Here is a 22,116-nt window from a genome sequence, read left to right as displayed (position 1 = left end):
CTTAGACCCCAGCCTCTGGAACTGAGAGGAATACATTTCTCTTGTTTATACAGTCTGTGGTATTTTGTTAGAGCAGCCTGAATGAATGAAGATACCAAAGAATGAGTTGCTCTTACAGATCACACTTCATTATTATGTGAGCTTAATTGTATATATACTTTCTCACTCTTTTCTTATTCTGTAAGCCCCATTCCTTTCCTACCCTGACCTGAGTCAAGTTCTGGTGAAGGATACACTCCCTGATGTGGTCTAAGTTTCAGCAATCTGATAATTTCTTTGGAACAACAACAAAAAATGCGTATATATGCATGTGCCGTGGGTATTTTGCAATGTGTACACGCCCTGCTGAAAAGGAAGGTGGAACATGCTTTCAGTTTCATACCACACACCAAGGCTAAGAGAGAAAAGCCATGGCCGGTGAGTTTCTTTCTTGAGAGAATAGTTTTGGAAGGGGCTGGCTTTTGCAGAAGTCATAATTAAGTTCTGTGAATGTTAGGTGAGCAGAACAGAGGGAGTGCAAAGAGAGGGAGCGGTGGGGGCAAAGGGAAGGAGAGAAGGGGCCCAGAGACCCCACAGTCTTTAAAAAGGGAAGACAAGGTTCAGAAAGGAACTGGGCTTTACTGGCTGGTATCCTTCTGTCATTTTGCAATCTTAACTGAATTCTTAAATGTCATAGTCTGACAGAGGATGCAGAATTGGCATTGAATGGGTACCAGCAGTTGTAGTCCCCAAAGGAAATGGACAATCACTATTTCATTATTTTATTATGTACAGTTGAATAAACATGAGGCATGTTATGATGATCCCTGGTTTTCAGGTACTAACTTGGAGGTAGCAAATCTCAGTCTTCAAGCCACTCAGTGAGCATATATGGGTAATACTGAGGGAAGAATAAGAGATATGGGTGTCCTCAGGATTACCACACTGTATGGGGAGGGACATTTTATTGATTAAATCTAAAGGAGGCTATTCTCCGTTGCTGATATGAAAGGAAAATGAGGCTGTTTCTGTGACTTGAGGCATCCTTGTGTTTCCAACAGACAAGGTCCTGAAGGAGAAGAGAAATCTGTTTGTCCATTCAGTGGGCATGGGTACAATAAATGGCTTGCTGGATGAACTATTAGAGAAAAGAGTGCTGAACCAGGCGGAGATGGAGAAAGTAAGAGATGAAAATGCTACAGTTATGGACAAGGCCCGAGCTTTGATAGACTCTGTTATTCCGAAAGGGTCCCAGGCATGCCAAATTTGCATCAGTCATATTAGAGAAGATGACTCCCTCCTTGCAGGAACACTGGGGCTCTCCTCAGGTAAGGGTCAATGACTCAGACTGAAGTTCATGTAGGCCATGTTTCTTTATGCCTAACATCTGATTTCTTCATTGGTCGTGTTAGTTTGCAAACAACTTCCCTACCTCTGGCCTCAGGGCCCCATTTCTATATCAGTGGTCATTTTGCATCCCCTCTGTCTCTTTTCTTCTTTGTTCCTGTTCTTTTGGCCTTAGTGGCCTTCTTTTGATTAAAGCTCATTTCCTATCCTGAGTATGTCATAGCTCATTTGTTGAAGGTCATGAGAACAGTCTTGAAAAGCTTCATACTGTATCCTCTAGTCCTCCTAGCAAGGCACTATTGATTTATCTAGTTAGTTAGTTAAAATAGTTAGTTTAAGCCTAGAGGTCCCTAGGAACTTATGTAGTCATCAGACACAAAGGTTTAAGGTCTGTAATCAAATACTTTGTCCAACTTCTCTCCAAAATTTTGCTCTCCAGGTGGAATAAAATATATTTCGGGGATAGTGGAACACTCAGAGAATAATTTCAACTTTTACAGAAAAGTAAGGATTTTAAGCAGACTCTTTTAGTTGCCCCCTTGCATTTTCTTTTGAATAAGATTGTGCACTAGCATGGCACTCTGCTGGGGACCATTCTCAGAGGCCCAGCCCCCCTACTCTAGTCTCCTGAGAGCCCAATACAGGTTCAGCCATCTGAGCTGCCACTTCTGTAGTTCCCTAGTTCCTCCATAAAAAAAAAAGACAGTAGCTCTGATGCACTTACAGTTACTGGTTTCTTTTGTGCTTCTGGGGGTCATTCAGGGGAAGAAGATGTTATTTGAAAGCAAGAAACCATTTTTTTCCTAGGGATTGAGAGAAGCCTGTGTCCCTCTGAGTGACACAGCAAATGTTTTCTGTGTTGAATTTCTTTGTGTGTGTTTTTTTTTTGATATATCTTTCACATTAACCCCTGCCTCAAGAATTAAAGACAATCAATCAATAACAGTAAGGGTCTAGAATATTTGTACAATAGCCAAAGTGTCTTCTTCCTTGTCATATTTCTTTCAACTCATAGTCCTTGAACCCTAGAGGTACTTATACAACTCGTGATAACTAATTCCTGGAGTCTGCCTCCCTAGTTGTCAGATGATGCCTTCTCTGTCAGGGTTGTCATAACTTGTTTCCTCCTCATCTATTTGCCAGTTGTTTCAGGGCGCTAGTATATGATAATTGGATGTAATATTTAAATGTACTGTAAAGGGAGAGATATAAAAAAACTTCTTAGCAGACACAATACTGCAATAACAAGGCCTCCTCCAGAAAATGTTCTTGAATTTATTGATGGTTAATTTAGTCCAGCAGTCTACATGGGAAACTGCAGCCTGCTGCCTTGGACTTGAAGTTTTGTGGGATGTCCTATGGCTCTCCTCCATTCACAACAGAGACATGAACCATATTTTGCCTATGGAAATCTTGTCTTCAGTAGGTACTATGAGAGAAAAACTTGGAGTATTTTTCATTTGTTGGCTCATGCCAATTCTTAAGTTTCTGGAATAAGTTTCTCAGGTGTGTGTTGCTACATTGAGATCCTTATAAAACCTTAAATAAATTTAATTTCAATTCTTGTCCTTGAAATTGACAATCACAATGCATAGTGACCCCAGAGTAGATATGAATAGATTTGAGTGAGTAAGGCAAATGCAGATTACAGAGGCTGAGTGTCTAACACATTGGGGTAAGAATCTTCAGAGACTGTGACTATTTTAATGTCCTTCATCTTTCCTCAGGTTCACAATCTGGAAATTATCTTAATACACAAGAATCCCAAGCAGTGGTTCCTCCTTTCCCAGGTAATGGTATTTTCAAGGCAATGACATTCTTTGAAGCCCATTTTCCCTGACATTTACTACAGATTAATGGGATGAATCCAGGGTGAGGGGGGTTATGAGTAATTCTCACAGATTTATTCTATACCCTTTTCTCTTCTTAATCTATTCTGCTTTAGCAGGAGCTGTTCCTACAGCTTCACTATCATGTTTATACCAAAAAATTCTGAATCTGGATCTCAAATCCTGACTAACCACTTGAGTGCCACACTTCACTAAGTGTCTACTGAACATATGCACTCATATCTCCTGCAGACACATTTAATCTACATGGGCCCAGAGATAGCCTGCCATCCTTCCCCCACCTTGCTTCCCTTCCACTTTCCTCTATCTTGATTAGTGGTGCCACCAACACCCAGTTATTCAAACCAGAAACCTGAAATTATCTTAGACTCTTTCTTCTTCCTCACTTCCAACATTCAAGCAGCAGCCAGATTTTATTGATTCCTCTCTCAAATTCAGATCTGTCCTTGCATTTCTATTTCTACAATTAGATTTCAGAGCCCCAATTGCTACAGTGTTCCATAATTCTCCAGTCATAACTCTCAATATATTTTTCTTGTAATTTTTTTTTAGTAAATGCATCCTTTTCCCTCACAGGACTTTAAGCTTAATGAGGAAATTGAACATATCTGATTTATTTATAGATACCATCTAATAGAAGTTGGCCTGTAATGTGTATGAACATATATTTGTTAGGACTATTTCACTGAATAATGTGGCCAGAGTCACTACTATTTGCTATGCCATTAGAAAATATTTAGCACGTGCCAACTGTGTTACAGACCCTATTCTATAAACTATTTAGAGAGTAATGAATGAAACAAGCAAGGGTCTTGCTTTTATTGAACTTATATGAGTATATGAATAGTGAATGAATAGGCATTTAAGAAGCTCCACCATCAAATTAAAGCCAGTCATAAATTTAGGGATGGAAATGACAATACACATATCTGTATCAGTTAAGATGATATGGAATGTTATAACACAGACATATATTTATAATTGTTCAGATATGATAGAAATTTTTTTCCCAAATCACAAAAATTCTAAAATGGGCAATTTTCATCAGAAGGCAGCTTTCCTCCAAGTGCTAATTCAGATACCTAGGCCTCTTCCATCATATGGCTCTGATATCTGCAACATATGATGTCAGAATAACTGTGGTAATAACAGTTAAGTTAATGACATTGGAAAGAGTATGTGGGATCATTTGTGAGAGATTTTGCTAGGCTTGACCTGGATGAATTACACAGTATTTCAGCTTGCATCCCATTGTCTAGAACTTAGTTATATGGTCACACCAAGTCACTGGATTGGTTGGCAATATAGATCAGCTATGTGTCAGGGAAAAAAAGAATAAAGTGTCTTGTTGAACAGCTAGTCAGTCTCTGCCACAAAATTTAAATGAAAAACTTTTCATTCTACACAATATTGAAGGTAGCACAAGAAATACCTAGGTCCCAAATCACAAAGAAGTTCTTAAAAATATTTCATTTCTCTACCCTGAAAATGTTGGTCTCAGCTTTATTGAATCAAGGTCAATATGCATTAGATTTCTTATTAGCAAACCTTATATTTGTCTGAATCCAGCCTCTTGCTTACCAAATAATCACTGCTTTACTTGTTCTGGAACAGTATTTCATCCACAGTTGTGGGCAGATTTCATCACAAAGTGACCCTTTTCTCTTAAAATAAAAATACTCTTAATTTGGAAGAAATTTAGAGGTCACAGAAGCAAATATTTCAGCAAGCTTAGAAATTATTCTAGTGAATAAGATAAGGGTGCATATTTTCTTAGTTATTTCATGGGATGGGACACTCACTATATAACCAAATGCCATAAGAAAAATTAGTTCTAATAAAATCCAAATATTTATCTTTAACTTTGTCTATTGTTCTTCAGACTCCTTTATGAAGGAATACATTTCTTCCACATAATAATGATTCCTATAGTTTTCTCAGATATAGCCATTCTAATTATCTCTTGCTTTCTCCACAGTCAACACACTTCATGCTACCTTGGCTTACCTGAATATACAACAGTTTCTTCAAATTCCTCTTCAAAATTGAATATGTTTCTTGTTTGAATAGTTTAGTTTCTAAAGAATCTTCCAAATATCAAGAAAACTTATTTCTATTTTGAAACAAAGATTATGTTAATTTCTTTAGAAAATACATCACATTATTCGATGATGTTGAACTTGTGATCAAAGAAACCCCCAAGGCTTTTTTCACATGAACCACTGTGAAAACTCTTCCTCATATATTTGTGCAATCAATGCTTAGTGCTATAAATCTCTCTAAGAGTACACCTAGATTTTAGTATTTATCACTCTATTTCATATTCATTCTAGTTCACGTATTCAATATCTTCTCCTTCTCACTATATGTACACACAGTAGAGAGATCGTAAAGGTTAGGACAAAAGCTCACTTTCTTTCTTTCTTACTTTTTTTCTCTCTTTCTTTCTTTCTTTCTTTCTTTCAAATCTCTAATGCCTACTATCATGCCTGTTAAGCAAATAAATAACTAAATAAATAGATACATAAACATATATTTTTTTTAAAAATCATTGAAATAGATTCATTAAGGTCTACCTCCGTTATCCTAAGCTTTCAATTATTTGAAATACATTTATATCTTAACTATTTTATCTAACATATTGTTTTCTGAGAATTTTATCATGCATGGCCTTAAAAAACTCCCTTTCAATTATTTTAATGAAAAAAATTTGTGAAATGCTGATTCTAAGAGATGAAGGGATATGATAACTGTATCACACCACTGGAAATCTCTGGCTTGGAATATATTCCTTTAGCAGAGATGCATTTAATGATGCTAAGGACTAGTCCAGGATTGTCTTCCTAAAGATTAATTTCCTCCTCTGTGGCTTCACACACAGATGATTCTAGGAGGAGCACCAAATGGAACATTCAGGAATGCCATTATTCATAATGTTTCTTGTCTCTTGCAGCTCCTCAGGCAATGCAGGACAACCCAGTTAAGCTTGCATCTTCAGGGCCAGGAGGGAACCTCAAGCTTTGCCCCCTAGAAACAGCCCAAAGGATATGGAAAGAAAAGTCAGCAGAGGTGCTGTGCTCAGAACATAAGGATCCGGGTGAAATATACACTGGAGACCATTCTAAACTGCAGTGTTCTGCCTTAGAGCTAATTTCCTTGAGAGGTTCTGGAAAACCATTCTGCTCTTCCCTTACATAAAGGATTCCTATTCCTAGGTTTATGTAGAGATTTCCAAGTTTGGTCCAATCCCCTGAGTAAATAATTTTAATAATAACAACAATAGTATCTATTTAATGCTTAATATGAATCAGACACTGTTCTAAGGAAGTTGAAAGTAATAACACCTTGAACCCTCAAAATAACCCATTTTAGAGATCAGGAAACCGAGACATGGATTGTTAACTATTTTGGCTAAACCAGTAAGTCAAGGAATAAATTTTAAAATTGAGTCATTATGACTCCAAGCCAGTTCATCTCACACAGCCCTACCTCTCAAAAGTAATTAAATCAAGTGCTCAGCTGCCATATGAGCATTTGCAAATTTCATTCCACTTCTATGGTAGGACTCATTCTCCCTCCCTGTTTTTATCTATGGTTCAAGAGATTAGGTTTCTAGGTAGGACTAAGGGAGGAGAAGCTGTCTTATACCCCCAAGATGAATATTTAATTAGAGAGAACAAGACTGTTCACCCAACCTGCATTTCTTACAGATTTACCCAATAATGGAAAGGTCAATCCGCACACGTATTGCCCTCATTATCTGCAACACAGAGTTTGAAAATCTTCCCAGGAGAGATGGAGCTGATGTTGATATCAGAAACATGAAGATGCTACTAGAAGGTCTGGGGTACAGTGTGGATGTGAAAGAAAATCTCACTGCTTCGGTAAAGTCTGTCGTAATGTAGAGACAATGGTCATGCCCTTTATATTCCTAAATAATGTTAGAAAGATTGGTTGTAGAACCAGAAACTTAATCTCTTGACAGTCTAAAATCTAAATTTGTTCTTGTAGGGTACTTCATGCTTCTAACTTAGAGTCTTTTAGCAAGAATCTGGTAAAACTTTTAACTGGGAAGTTTTCTATTAATTCAATAATGTCCACAGCCAAATAAATAAATAAATAAATAAATAAATAAATAAATAAATAAATAAATAAATAAATAAATAAAGTCCCTTACATTCTACTAGAAATCTCTGAATGGCATCCCATAACACTTTCTTCACCTTTCTGTGAATTGAAACTTAAATTTTCTTTTTGTATTTCATTGATTTTCATATCATCCAGGAAATCCTTAATGTCTCTTTATTGGATTCCGAGGAGCCATGATAACCAATCACATAGTTCAAAATCAGTGGTATGTCTCTTCCAGGACATGACTATAGAGCTGAAGTCATTTGCTGCTCGCCCAGAGCACCGGACCTCTGATAGTACTTTTCTGGTGCTCATGTCTCATGGAATCCGGACTGGCGTTTGTGGGAAGAAATACTCTGAAGAAGTCCCAGATGTATTAAAAGTCAACACCATCTTTCAAATTTTGAACACCTGGAATTGCCCAAGTTTGAAAGACAAACCCAAGGTGATCATTATCCAGGCCTGCCGTGGTGGTGAGTACTGATGTCTGTTAGAACACAGACGCTGAGGTTTAGATCTCATCATCTGTATGTATCCAGTATTTTTCAGTTCCTTTGAGTCTACTCAAAAAAGGCTACAATCTTGTTTGGTGACAGTAGATGTTCTTTGACGTTACAAACAAGATTGTAGCTTCTATGAATTGTATGACTGGTTGGAAGATATTTGTTCCATTTTCAACTGAGATACCACTTTTAATCTTAAGACTTTGATACTTGGTTGAGATACTTGGATGGGATATATTCATTTGAGGGTTAGGAGAGATAAGATAAGCCTCTTAAGATAAGAGTTGTTGAAAAGATAGTTTTTGAAAGGTATGTGTGTATCTGCATGTGAATTAAAGCTAATGACAAATAAATTAGTAAATATGGTTGAACAGATGTTTAGGGGAGAAAGGTCTCTTGACTACTGATAGTAACAAGGGACCAAATCTTGTCTTTCCAGAGAATCAAGGGGTGGTATGGCTAAAAGATTCAGTAGAAGCTTCTGGAAACTGTTCCTTATTGGCTCCAGAAGATTTTGAGGATGATGCCATTAAGAAAGCCCACGTAGAGAAGGATTTTATTGCTTTCTGCTCTTCAACACCAGGTAATGGGTATCTGTGTAAGACACGTTTGTGGACATTATCAATGCAGAAACTCACAACCATCCATTAGAGTGTGGATATCTGTGTTGAATTTTCATGAGACTCTTGAAGATTAACTCAAGCCTTCCTCTCAGTTACACCTTCAATTCCCCTTATCCATGGAGACCAAACACATATACATATATTTTTACTAAATTAGTAACTAGTAAACTCCCATGGTGCAAAATATTTTCCTGGACTCTGAGAAATAAAAAGAAACTTATCTACACTGAAATAAATTAGAATCTGACTCCACATACAAAAAGGTCTACATGTTGGGATCACTCAACAGTTCAATTTGCCTAGACAAGTATTATAAAACTGTGGTATTTATAAAAGGGGTAGGGAGAAGGAGAAAAGCAGACAAAGCATATTGAGTCCCTAAGTTAAAGTTGTTTCAACCAGAAATATGGAGTTTATGAAACAGAAACAACCTGAATGATTCTAAGTCTAGGTTTTAGATTAAGAGTACTGCCAATTATATTTTCACTCTGTCATTTAGTACTCTGTATGTAGCTTCTCTGGGCTTTCTTTGAATTACTCGCTAATATATGTGAATACAAATATTGTTGTAAGGATTAAATGAGATAATAAATATGAAATATTGAGCATGACAGAGTAAAGTACACATTAATTGATGGCTACTATTAAAGATGTTTCTATGTTGTAACTTAATTCAAGGTTTTACCTTGAGTTACTTTCCATATAAAGGTTTAAATAAAAGTCATCCACTATGTTTTGGAATTTCTTGGACATTAACATTCTCTTGATTACTTCCAACCTTAAAGACTTGCCTCTGATCAAATAGTTTAATTTCCAGATTATTTTCTATAAAAAGGTGCCATCTCTCAGGAGATAGCCTGCTTTTGCATTGTGTTGATCATAACTTTTTTTTTTTTTAAATCTTTATTGGAGTATAATTGCTTTACAATGGTGTGTTCGTTTCTGCTTTATAACAAAGTGAATCAGCTGTACATGTACATATAGCCCCATATCTCCTCCCTCTTGCGTCTCCCTCCCACCCTCCCTATCCCATGCCTCTAGGTGGGCACAAAGCACGGAGCTGATCTCCCTGTGCCATGCGGCTGCTTCCCACTAGCTATCTATTCTACATTTGGTAGTGTATATATGTCCAGGCCACTCTCTCACTTCGTGTGTTGACTATATCTTGATGTAGAAATCAATTTTTTTCAACAATTGAAAACAATGACACTAGGCAAAACCTCCACACATTTACAGTTTGAGTATATTTAGCAGACTTAATATTAGACATAACTATTTTTTTAAAATCCTTTGATCCCAGCCTTCCACAAGCGATTTACCTCTGGCAATTACAGGCTTTGTAGCCCCCTGTCTTCTTGTCATCCATCTTGGTGATTTCTGTCTCCTTTTCATTCACTTTCCTCACCTTCCTTTCCAGATGATTCATAGAAACTCCAGTTCAGTTGTCTCCAGTTTCCACAAGTAAACCTAGCTTCACATTCTCTGGTATTAATCCCAATTACATTGTACATAGTGCTCTTCTGAAGAAAAGTGACCGTCCCCTACCTAATTTCACAAAGAACTTACAGAGATACCAGCCTGCAACTCTCTCCCACCTACTTCCTTTAACTGGAACCAGCTTAGTAAGACAGTTGTAGTTTTAGATAGGATATTAATCCATTACTGTTTTACATTTTATTACCATGTTTATTGGCAAAAAGGTTTTTAAAGCATGTATCCATGTTAAATGCACAGCTATTGATACTTTTCTTATATATTACTTAGCATAATTTTAAAATGGCTTCATAACTTCTATGTCCCTACTATTTTGTATAATTATTCTTTTTCAATGTCTTTTCCATAAGACTGTTTTTTCCTCCAATAGAATATGATCTTTCCCTCTTAAATTTTTTCTAGGTATGTACTTCTTTTCTGCTGGTACCATTTTCATATTTAGTTAATATTTTCTTTGTCTAAATACCTTATGATCAGTATCATTTGATTTTAATTAAGTTATAAAGTAGATAAACTGAAATATTATTAATATGATTACCTTGTATAGACTGGGTATTACATATCCTATATTCTCCCAGATCCTTGTGATACATTACGTCTAATATGAAAATATATCTTTGTGGCAGAAATTATTACCCTACCCATTGCAGTCAAAGCCATTGCATTTCAGAACATATAATTAACTATCAAGTCACTAAGTTGTACTCCTGGGATCCACACTCAGGTATTTCTTTCTCAAAGCCCAGTCACTCCCCTCCACCCCATTCTGCCTTTCTCTCCTTGTCTACTAGACTTGTGTTTCCTTGAACTCAGAGACTGTGCTGCCCTAACATCTGTACCGTATATAGCATACTTCATATGACTTTAACAATTGTCAAGTATCAGTGAAAATATACACACTAAATGATGAATATATTCACTTAAAAATGACATACAGTCTGTAGGAAACAACATAAACTCAACAGCCTGCCTCAGCTGGAATAGAAATCCTAGGACTCCATTTTTGTGGCCAGGCAAGACCTTGCATGAAATTTGGAATGTGCTTTTTTCACAGATAATGTTTCTTGGCGACATCCCATATTGGGTTCTCTTTTTATTATTAAACTCATTGAAAAATTTCAAGAATATGCCTGGCTTTGTGACCTGGAAGAAATTTTCCGAAAGGTAGGTGCTAGATACTCCTTACACTCTACTTCCCTGTTTGTTCTAATTGGAAACCTAGGGAGCAACTCTGGACATGTTTTTCTACTAAAAACTGCTCTCCATTTCAAATGAGTTTTGAGGGTCTTTGGTGAGTCAGCCAACCTGGAAGCCAGTTCCAAGTTTTATAACCTAGAAACCCCCTAGAAAACAATCAATTATTTTAACTCCCCTCTTTTCTGAATAGACAAATGAGTGGACTTTAATTTGCTTGTGTCCATATCTATTAGATTCAGTAGATTTTAAAAGCATGGTCATTCCATCCTTAGATATATATATTGCTGATTTGTACAGAGGCACAAACTTTTTGTTTTTATCACTTATTTTGCTATACTTTTTGCAATTTTTCCAGCATAAGTGAAAATCCTTCTACTCAGGAAAAAAAAAAAAAAATCTACAGACCTTCTTTTACTTTTAGGTTAGATTTTCATTTGAGCTGCCAGATGGTAAGGCACAGATGCCCACCGCTGAAAGAGTGACTTTGACAAGATGTTTCTACCTCTTTCCAGGATATTAAAAAAGTAAGTTGTAGGGACAGATGTGTGTGTGTGGTAGGAGTGGGGTGAGGTTGGGGGAAGAGTGCTGAACTACATCCTGGTCAAGATCTCAAGGTCTAATATAATAAACGGTGGATAATGAAAGGATGCTTTTCTGTTGTTTAGTGCAGAGCACACTGCACTCCTCTCAAAGTTCTGCAGAGATAGATGGCCCTTTCTCAAGGTTAGCTGATATAGATTGAGAAGTGACCAGAGATGATGAAAGCTCAGTTTTAGATGTTCCTCCCCTCCACCTCAGCAGGGCAATATTTAGACATAACATGGACTCTTCCCTCTTATGAGTCTGTGTGACACCTTGGTAGAGTGATTTTATAACTTGAATTTCTTTTAGCAGAATTCATTTTTTTCTTTTATTTCCTCTTCCTTTTCTGTAGGAAGCCAGGAGTTCTGCCACTCTATACATGTTTTGGGATCCTGTCAGCAGAAAAGAGACATTTCTTTAAACATTCCAATAAATCTGAAATAAAAATGAAAGTCTGTCATTTTTTTTCTTCACCACTCCTAGAAGGCAGGGGATGGAATTTGGAGCAAGTAATGGATTTGGAGTCTTTAGACTTCATAAGAACTGAACTGGCTAACACCAGTCTTTCCTTCTAGAAACAATTTTGCTAGACTTTCTGCTTTAGGAATACAGAAAAAATTACAGTAGGTACCTGATTTCAAAGAATTTAGAGCTCAACAAGAGAGATTAAGAGAAGGTAATGTAATAAGTAACTTATCCAAAATCCCAGAATTTGGGATGAAAAAGTCATGACTACAGTTTACATAATTCTAACCCTTCCTTAAGGAATTTCAGGAATGCAAAGTAATTTTTTCCTTTTTTTAATTTGGGTATAGTCGCTTTAAAATGTTGTGTTAGATTCTGCTGTACAAAGAAGTGAATCAGCTATATGTATACATATATTCCCTCCCTCTTGGATCTCCCTCCCACCCCCCCCCACCCATCTAGGTCACCGCAGCACAGGAGCTCCCTGCACTGTATAGCAGGTTTCCACTAGCTATCTGTTTTGCACATGGCAGTGCACGTACATCAATCCCAATCTCCAAATTCATCCCACGTCCCCTCTCCTCACCATGTCCACATGTCCGTTCTCTATGTCTGCATCCTTATTCTTTTATTTTTGACCTGCAAATAGGTTCATCTGTACCACTTTTCTAGATTCCACATATATGCGTTAATATATGATATTTATTTTTCTCTTTCGGACTTACTTCACTCTGTATGACAGTCTCTAGGTACATCCACATCTCTAAAAATGACCGAATTCTGTTCCTTTTTATGGCTGAGTGATATGCCATTGTGTATATGTACCACATCTTCTTTATCCATTCATCTGCCGATGGACATTTAGGTTGCTTCCATGTCCTGGCTATTGTAAATAGTGCTGCAATGAACATTGGGGTGCAGGTGTCTTTTTAAATTATGGGTTTCTCATGGTATATGCTCAGTAGTGGGACTACTGAGTCATACGGTAGTTATATTTTTCGGTTTTTTAAGGAACCTCCATACTATTCTCCAAAGCGGCTGCATCAATTTACATCCCCATCAACAGTGTAAGAGGGTTCCCTTTTCTCCACACCTTCTCCATCATTTATTGTTTGTAGATATTTTGATGATGGTCATTCTGACCAGTGTGAGGTGATATCTCATTGTAGTTTTGATCTGCATTTCTCTAATAATTTGTGATGTTGAGCATCTTTTCATGTGCTTTTTTTGATATTGAGCTGCATGAGCTTTTTGTATATTTTGAAGATTAATCCCTTGTCAGTTGCTTTGTTTGCAAATATTTTCTCCTATTCTGAGGGTTGCCTTTTTGTCTCGTTTATTGTTTTCTTTGCTGTGCAAAAGCTTTAAGTTTTATTGGGTCCCATTTGTTGTTTTTTTGTGTGTTTTTATTTTCATTACTCTAGGAGATGAGTCAAAAATGATCTTGCTGTGATTTATGTCAAAGAGTGTTCTTCCTATGTTTTCCTCTAAGAGTTTTATAGTTTCCCATCTTACATTTAGGTCTATAATCCATTTTGAGTTTATTTTTGTGTATGGTGTTAGGGAGTGTTCTAAGTTCATTCTTTTACATGTAGCTGTCCAGTTTTCCAGGCACCACTTATTGAAGAGACTGTCTTTTCTCTATTGTATATTCTTGCCTACTTTGCTGTGGATTAGGTGGCCATAGGTGTGTGGGTTTGTCTCTGGGCTTTCTATCCTGTTACACTGATCTGTATTTCTGTTTCTCTTCCAGTGCCATACTCTCTTGATTACTGTAGCTTTGTAGTACAGTCTGAAGACAGGGAACCTCATTCCTCCAGCTCTCTTTTTCTTTCTCAACATTGCTTTGGCTATTCAGGGTCTTTGTGTTTCCATACAAATTGTGAAAATTTTTATTCTAGTTCTGTGAAAAATGCCATTGGTGGTTTGATAGGGATTGCATTGAATCTGTAGGTTGTTTTGGGTAGTATAATCATTTTCACAATATTGATTCTTCCAATCAAAGAACATGGTATATCTCTCCATCTGTTTGTGTTATCTTTGATTTCTTTCATCAATGTCTTATAGTTTTCTGCATACTGGTCTTTTACTTACATAGTCAGCTTTATTCCTTGGTATTTTATTGTTTTCGTTGCAATGGTAAATGAGATTGTTTCCTTAACTTCTCTTTCTGATTTTTCATTGTTAGTGTATAAGAATGCAAGATATTTCTGTGCATTAATTTTGTATCCTGAAACTTCCAAATTCATTGATTAGCTCTAGTAGTTTTCTGGTGGCATCTTTAGGATTTTCTATGAATAATGCCATGTCATCTGCAAACAATGACAGTTTTACTTCTCCTTTTCCAATTTGGATTCCTTTTATTTCTTTTTCTTCTCTGATTGCCATGGCTAGGACTTCCAAAATTATCTTGAATAAGAGTGGTGAGAGAGGACATCCTTGTCTTTTTCCTGATCTTAGAGGAAATGCTTTCAGTGTTTCACCATTGAGAATGATGTTTGCTATGGGTTTGTTGTCTATGGTCTTTATTATGTTAAGGTAGGTTCCCTCTATGCCCACTTTCTGAAGAGTTTTTATTATGGGTGTTGAATTCTGTCAAAAGCTTTTTCTGCATCTATTAAGATGACTGTATGGTTTTTCTTCTTTAATTTGTCAATATGGTGTATCACATTGATTGATTTGAGACAGAAGAATGAATAAGTGAGGTGGAACATACAATGTAAATAACTGCCAAGGCACAGAATAAAGAACAAAAAGAATGAAAAGAAATAAGGACAGTCTCAGAGACATCTATGACAACACTAAATGCACCGACATTCGAATTATAGTGGTCCCAGAAGAAGAAGAGAAAAAGAAACAGTCTGAGAAAATATTTAAAGAGATTATAGTACAAAACTTCCCTAATATGGGAAAGGAAATAGCCACCCAAGTTCAGCAAGTGCAGAGTCCAATGCAGGATAAACCCAAGGAGAAACATGCTGAGACACACATTAATCAAAATAACAAAAATAAAATTCAAAGAAAAAAATATTAAAAGCAGCAAGGAAAAAACAAAAAACAACATATAAAGGAATCCCCATAAGATTATCAGCTGATTTTTCAGCAGACACTCTGCAGTCCAGAAGGAAGTGACAAGATATACTTAAAGTGATGAAAGAGAAAATCCTACAACCAAGATTACTCTACCCAGCTAGGCTGTCACTCAGATTTGACAGAGAAATCAAAAGCTTTGCAGACAAGCAAAAGCTAAGAAAATTCAGCACCACCAAACCAGCTTTAAAACAAATGCTAAAGAAACTTCTCTAGGCTGGAAACACAAGAGAAGAAGAAGAAAAAGACCTATAAAAACAAAAACCCCACAGCAAAAAACAAATGGTAATGGGAGCATACATATCAATAATACCTTAAATGCTCCAACCAAAAGGCACAGACTGGATGAATGGATACCAAAATAATACCCATATATATGCTGTGTACAAGAATCCCACTTTGGACCCAGAGACACATACAGACTGAAAGTGAGGGGATGGAAAAAGATATTCCATGAAAATGGAAATCAAAAGAAAGCTGGAGTAGCAATACTCATATCAGATAAACTAGACTTTAAAATAAAGACTGTTATAAGAGACAAGGAAGGACACTACATAATGATCAAAGGATCAATCCAAGAAGAAGACATAAGAATTATAAATATTTATGCACCCAACATAGGAGCACTTCAATACATAAGGCAAATGTTAAGAGCCATAAAAGGGGAAATCTACAGTAACACAATACTAGTGGGGGTCTCTAACACCTGACTTACACCAATGGATTGATCATGCAGACAGAAAATAAATAAGGAAACAAAAACTTTTAATGACACAGTAGAGCAGATAGGATTAATTGATATTTATAGGACATTCCATCCAAAAGCAACAGAATACACATTCTTCTGAAATGCTCATGGAACATTCTCCAGGACTGATCACATGCTGGGCTGCAAAGTGAGCCTCAGTATATTTAAGAAAATTAAAAGAGTATCAAGCATCTTTTATGACCAAAACACAAGGAACTTAGGAATCCAGTACAAGAAAAAAACTTTAAGAAACAAAACACAAGGAGGGTAAACAATATGTTACTAAGCAACCAAAGGATCACTGAAGAAATCAAAGAGGAAATCAAATAAAAAAATACCTAGAGACAAATGAAAATGAAAGCACACTCACCCAAAACCTACTGGATGTGGCAAAAGCATTTCTAACAGGGAAGTTTATAGCAATACAATCTTACCTCAGGGAAAAAGAAAAATCACAAATAAACAACCTAACTTTACACCTGAAGCAACTAGAAGAAGAAGAACAAACAAAACCCAAAGTTAGTAGATGAAAAGAAATCATAAAGATCAGAGCAGAAATAAATGAAATAGAAACAAAGAACACAATAGAAAATATCAATGAAACTAAAAGCTGGTTCTTTGAAAAGATAAACAAAATTGATAAACCTTTAGCCAGACTCATCAAGAAAAAAAAAAAAGAAAAGGAGAGGGCTCAAATCAATAAAATTAGAAATGAAAGAGGAGAAATTACAACTGACACTGCAGAAATACAAAGGATCATAAGGGACCACTACAAGCAACAATAAGCCAATAAAATGGACAACCTGGAAGAAATGGACAAATTCTTAGAAAGGTACAACCTTCAGAGACTGAACCAGGAAGAAACAAAATATAAAGAGACTGATTACAAGTAATGAAATTGAAACTGCAGTTAAAAACCTTCCAAGAAACAGAAGTCCAGGACCAGCTGGATTCACAGGTGAATTCTATCAAACATTTGGAGAAGAGCTAACACCGATCCTTCTCAAACTCTTCCAAAAAATTGCAGAGGAAGGAATACTCCCAAACTCATTCTACAAGGCCACCCTCACCCTGATACCAAAATCAGACAAATATATCACACTAAAAAGAAAATTACAGACCAATATTACTGATGAACATAGATGCAAAAATCCTCAACAAAATACTAGCAAACAGAATCTAACAACACATTACAAGGATCATACACCATGATCAAGTGAGATTTATCCCAGGGATACAAGGATTCTTCAATATACAGAGTAATTTGATTCAACTCTAGGTACATAGTAGTTTACAGTCTCATTGATAAGATGGGACAGTCAACAAACATAAAACAATCAGCAGACAGTACATGACACCCTATGAATAAATGCTAGGGTGACTTGTATGCAAAACAATGTCCCTGTGTGATGCACAAACAATGAGTTTGGGGTGAAATTTTCACTTAGCAAGGTTAGACTTAGGAAGAACTGGAAAAACTACTCTTTTACTTGCAAATATGAGCCTTTTCTAATTCTAACCCATTAAAAGTGAAGGTGAATTTCTGTCCTTTTTCTTTTTTTTTTTTTGGACTTGTCAAAAAGACACCTTTTTTTTTTTTTATTGGAGTATATATATATATTTTGGAGCATAGTTGATTTACAACATTGTGTTAGTGTCAGGTGTACAGCAAAGTGAATCAGGTGTACATATACATATATCCACTCTATTTTAGATTCTTTTCCCATCTAGGTTATTACAGAATATTGACTAGAGTACCCTGTGCTATACAGTAGGTCCTTATTAGTTGTCTATTTTATATATAGTAGTGTGTATATGTTAATCTCAATCTCCTAATTTATCCCTCCCACCCCCCTTCACCTTTGGTAACCATAAGTTTGTTTACTACTTCTGTGACTATTTCTGTTTTGTAAATAAGTTCATTTGTACCATTTTTTTTCAATTCCACATATAAGTGATACCATATGATATTTCTTTCTTGTCTGACTTACTTCACTTAGTATGATTTTCAGCAACATAGATGGACCTAGAATTTCTGACCTTTTCAAGACCTTCAAGTTGAGCATTTCAGAGTCTTTTTTTTTTTTTCCTTTCACTAACCGTTCTTCTGGATATATATCTTTTGTACTATCACACAATCATTCTACTACAGCCTGAGACTGCTTCTATGGTCAGTCTTTGTTCAGAATATAACAAAAAGGGGAGGTGAATAGCCACCCTCAGTAAAAATTAAATGTTAAGGGAAGTTTAGGCAGTTAAAGAAAATCATGAAAGGAATGGAGACAAGGGTTCAGAACTTATTTCCAATAAAAGTGTAAGATGATAGGGAGATGGAGAAGGTATAATACCGCCATGATCAGCACAGTTAAAACAGGAAACTAAAGTTATTTGGGTAATCCTTATCCGGAAATGAAAGGGAACTTGTTAGTTTTAACTTCTTCATGATTTGCACTTTTAGCTGAGCAAAGGAGAAATACTGAGAGATCAGAAGCAGAAGGACAGAGAGAACGAGGTGTGGAGTAATGAGGAAAGAAGAAGAAAAGGAGGGAAAAAACAGTCAGAGGTTCCAACATAGGTTGGAAAATGTTTTGTCAATTCAATTTTTTTCTTCCAAAAAGAAGAAATAATTCTTCCCAAAGGATTGGGAAATCCATTTGCTGACTACAGGGAACTTCCTGACAGTGAACGCAGAAGTTCTGAGCAGCAGTTTCCCAATCTATGATTAGGAGTCCCCGCCCCCTGAATGGAGGAAGTGTCCAGTAACTTTCATTTTCAAGCCTGTGCTCTTCTCGAGGTATCAGGAAGGGACTACGGTTGTTACATATGGCTGGTGAGTAAGGGTCCTTTCCTAGCTGAGGGTCAGGAACCTGGGTCTTAGAAAACACTTATTAATTGCTTTGTGACAGGAAGAAATATACAAAAGGGAAATGAGCCAATCCTGTGCAAGCTAAATTCTCCTTATTAGCTCTGTGTAACTTGAACTGGGGGGCACTGCCTTGGAGACACTGAAGGAGAGTATGGTGTCCAGATTATCTCAGAGCCAGGAAGAAGTTATTTCCTTTTTTGAAGCTCCTGGTAATCAAAGTGAAGGGTGGATAAAGGCAAATATAGTAAGTTATTTATGGTGAGAAAACTCTGAAAATTCCTAAATGCACTCTGAAATCTTCTCAGCTTCCTCTTGATTCCATAAAATTGTCCCCATAATCAGATAAGTGAGTCTTTGAATTCCCACCCCCCCCTTGCTATATCCTATATTGAATTATGCTCTTTGTCTTTATAAAGTAACTACATTTTCCCCCCTTTCTAACTACTCTAGCACAGTATTTCTTGGATTGCTATCACAGTTTTTAACTGGTCTCCCTCTCTCCAGGATTTAACCCTCCTATCCATCCTGCATACTGTTTTCAGGTCACATATCTTACACACAGAAACTGGAAAGCATAAGAGATGGAATCATTGGCTATTTATGCAGCTAGTATTCCGGTGTATCATATCACTTCTTTTTGAATTTAGAATTTTATTTAATTTATTTTTTTTATATAGCAGGTTCTTATTAGTTATCCATTTTATACATGTTAGTGTATATATCACTTCTTTGGCTTCATTTTCTTCATTTGAAAAGGAAGAGGTTCAACTAGATCAGTGGTTTCTAAACCTTACAACAAATGTAAATAATCTGTAGACATTAACAAACTTAGATTATTTCCCCCTTCATAACCCCAAATTACTCAACCATGGATAGACCATAAACATTTATAATCTTTTAAAGATCTACAAATGATTCTTATGTAGCTGGACTAAGTTTGTCTGCAGATTAGCATTGTTAGGAAAGATGATCAGATCCTTATCTTTCAGTTCTTACCTTCTAGGTATTTACAAATGCAATTTTCTTACTCAGGAACATACAATGGCTCTGTATTGCCTTTTAAAAAATGTCTGAACTTGTCAGACAGGTTTTCCTACCTTTCAAAATATATTTATTCACTTTACCATTAATCTCTCTAAAGCATGATTTCAGCTTCATTAACAAACATTTACTTGCATTCCCCCCACTCATACTTTCTTGCTATTGTGTTTTTTTATTTCTTTCATTTTCCCTGTAGTGTAATTCTTTCCAGGGTTTCTGTCTCATCTCACACATTTAATTTAAGCTCCTAAAATGTAAGGACTGACTGTTTTCTTATCTTCTTCATGACGCTCATACAGCATTTGACTGGGGAGTAGTACGTTAAATTCACACTCATGGCTTCCTTTTTAGCTAGGCAGGATGACCTTACTTGTTATTGAATTGGAATCAGGGAATCATTAGATAATAGATATGATAAACTGAAAAGCAGTAGACAAAACAAGTAAAGTGACTCAATAAACATAAACTAATGAGTTTGGTTGCCATTGTTAACTAATTAACAACTATAAGGAAAAAAATGCTAGCTTAGGGAGAAACAAGTTTCTCTGGGAGCATATTGCTCTGACACTCAGTCTAGCCTTAAGCATCAGGAAGAATTTCCTAAAGAAAATGGCATGTCATCTGAGACCTGAAGATAAACAGGAAGCAGTTGAGAAATAGAAAGGAATGTTGGGTGTGAGAAACTGTACATATAATGATCCCTAAGTCAAGGCTTTGTAGAATCTGAAAGAAAGGCAAAGTGTTTAAAATGTAATGAGCAAGGTGGGTATAGTAGCAGAGGATGAGGCTGAATGAGAAGACCTAGATTAGATTAAGCTGAGACATTTCATGGTTACGTCTAGATTTTTAGAACACTGACTTTGCTTCATTGTGAAGAACAGATTAGAAGGGGACAAGAGTAGATTTATCAGACTCTTAGAGTAATTAAACAAGAAAGGATGTTGGCCTGAACTAGAGTATCAAACAGTTAGAAAGGGAGAAGTAGTCAGATTCTGCAAATATTTAGCACATAAAATCAATACAGTTTGAAGTGAGATGGAAAATAAGATATAAAGAAAGCAGAAGAGGTTCAGTATCACCAGCTTTTACTGATTTGGTGCACTTGACTGTAAGATACCATTAACTAGTACATATAGGGAAGGAAGCAGGTGATGAAAAATGAGCAGTTCAGCTTTTAAAAGTTGAGTTTAATGAGTTTGTGGGATACAGAGAAGGGATGAATATATGAGCCTCAATTTTGGGATCCACCTTTGGGCTGAATCTATAAATTCAGGGATAATTTATTTATTATTTAAAGCTAATAACTGAAGCCATGAGAATGTGTAGATAATAAGAGGATGTAAAGTAAAAACTCTTCGGTTTTATTGTTTACCATATTTCTCCCAGTACCACTTATTCAGTCAACACTCAACCTTGTTGAAGGAAGAAATGAATAAAATAGAAACCCAGAATTCAGTCAGAGTAAATATTTCATAGATTAACCTGCATGTTGTTCATAATTCTTCAATCTCTCTGTTCTGACATGTGTATACTCTAGTGTAAGACCAGTGTTTCTGCCACCTTTTCTAAGAAGAAGCATTTTGTGACCTCATCTGCAGAAATTTACCCAGTCTTTTCTGAGTCCCTGAATCACTTTCTATTCTCTTAAGTAACTCTTCACCAAGTATCATGTAAAGTAGTTTGATGATTTAAGAGTGGGGACTAGATTCTGAACCCCTGAGTTTGAATCCCTTCCTACCCTCTTACTAAACATGGTGTACTATTCACACAATTTGGATCAAATATTTAACTAACTTCTCTGTGTCTGTTTCCTTTACTATATAATAGAAATATTAATATATATGTTACATGGAATTTTTATTAACTTTAACTGATAAGATTCACATGAAGCACTTGAGACCAATGGGGCCTCAATGAAAATCAACTATTATTACTGAAGCTGTGCTATGTTTAACTTTATAGAATATGGTATAAGAACAGAATTTGAATACTAATTTGTGTGATCTGGGCATTTTATTTAAATGATCTGTAAAATAGGGAAAATATTAACCATCTCATTGGATTATTGTGAGGGTCCATCATATTAATATTTATAAAGTATTTAGTACAGAGTCTTGTAAATAATCATAATATTGTGTATTGCTTTATATGTATTTCTTTTTTAATCCTAAATGCATAATAGATGTTAGCTATTATTAAA

General features: G+C 36.0%; 1 protein-coding gene across 1 annotated transcript in view; it reads left to right on the top strand.

Moving 5' to 3' along the window:
- The first annotated feature begins 395 nt into the window (after positions 1 to 395).
- Positions 396 to 22,116, top strand: part of LOC309605861 (uncharacterized protein) — a 35,547-nt gene continuing 13,826 nt past the window's right edge. Inside the window, 12 exon segments of the mRNA XM_082342186.1 lie at positions 396 to 417; positions 1,041 to 1,307; positions 3,054 to 3,116; positions 6,130 to 6,357; positions 6,488 to 6,510; positions 6,848 to 7,060; positions 7,546 to 7,780; positions 8,250 to 8,393; positions 10,982 to 11,190; positions 18,468 to 18,521; positions 18,759 to 18,789; positions 18,792 to 18,839. Coding sequence (XP_082198312.1) covers positions 411 to 417; positions 1,041 to 1,307; positions 3,054 to 3,116; positions 6,130 to 6,357; positions 6,488 to 6,510; positions 6,848 to 7,060; positions 7,546 to 7,780; positions 8,250 to 8,393; positions 10,982 to 11,190; positions 18,468 to 18,521; positions 18,759 to 18,789; positions 18,792 to 18,839 — 1,522 coding nt within the window. The 5' untranslated portion in view covers positions 396 to 410.

Source organism: Balaenoptera borealis (genome assembly GCF_965194805.1).
Source record: "Balaenoptera borealis genome assembly, chromosome: 11".
NCBI classification, from domain to species: domain Eukaryota; kingdom Metazoa; phylum Chordata; class Mammalia; order Artiodactyla; family Balaenopteridae; genus Balaenoptera; species Balaenoptera borealis.
Note: the sequence above shows the minus strand (reverse complement) of the source record. Positions and strands in the feature narration are given on the sequence as shown.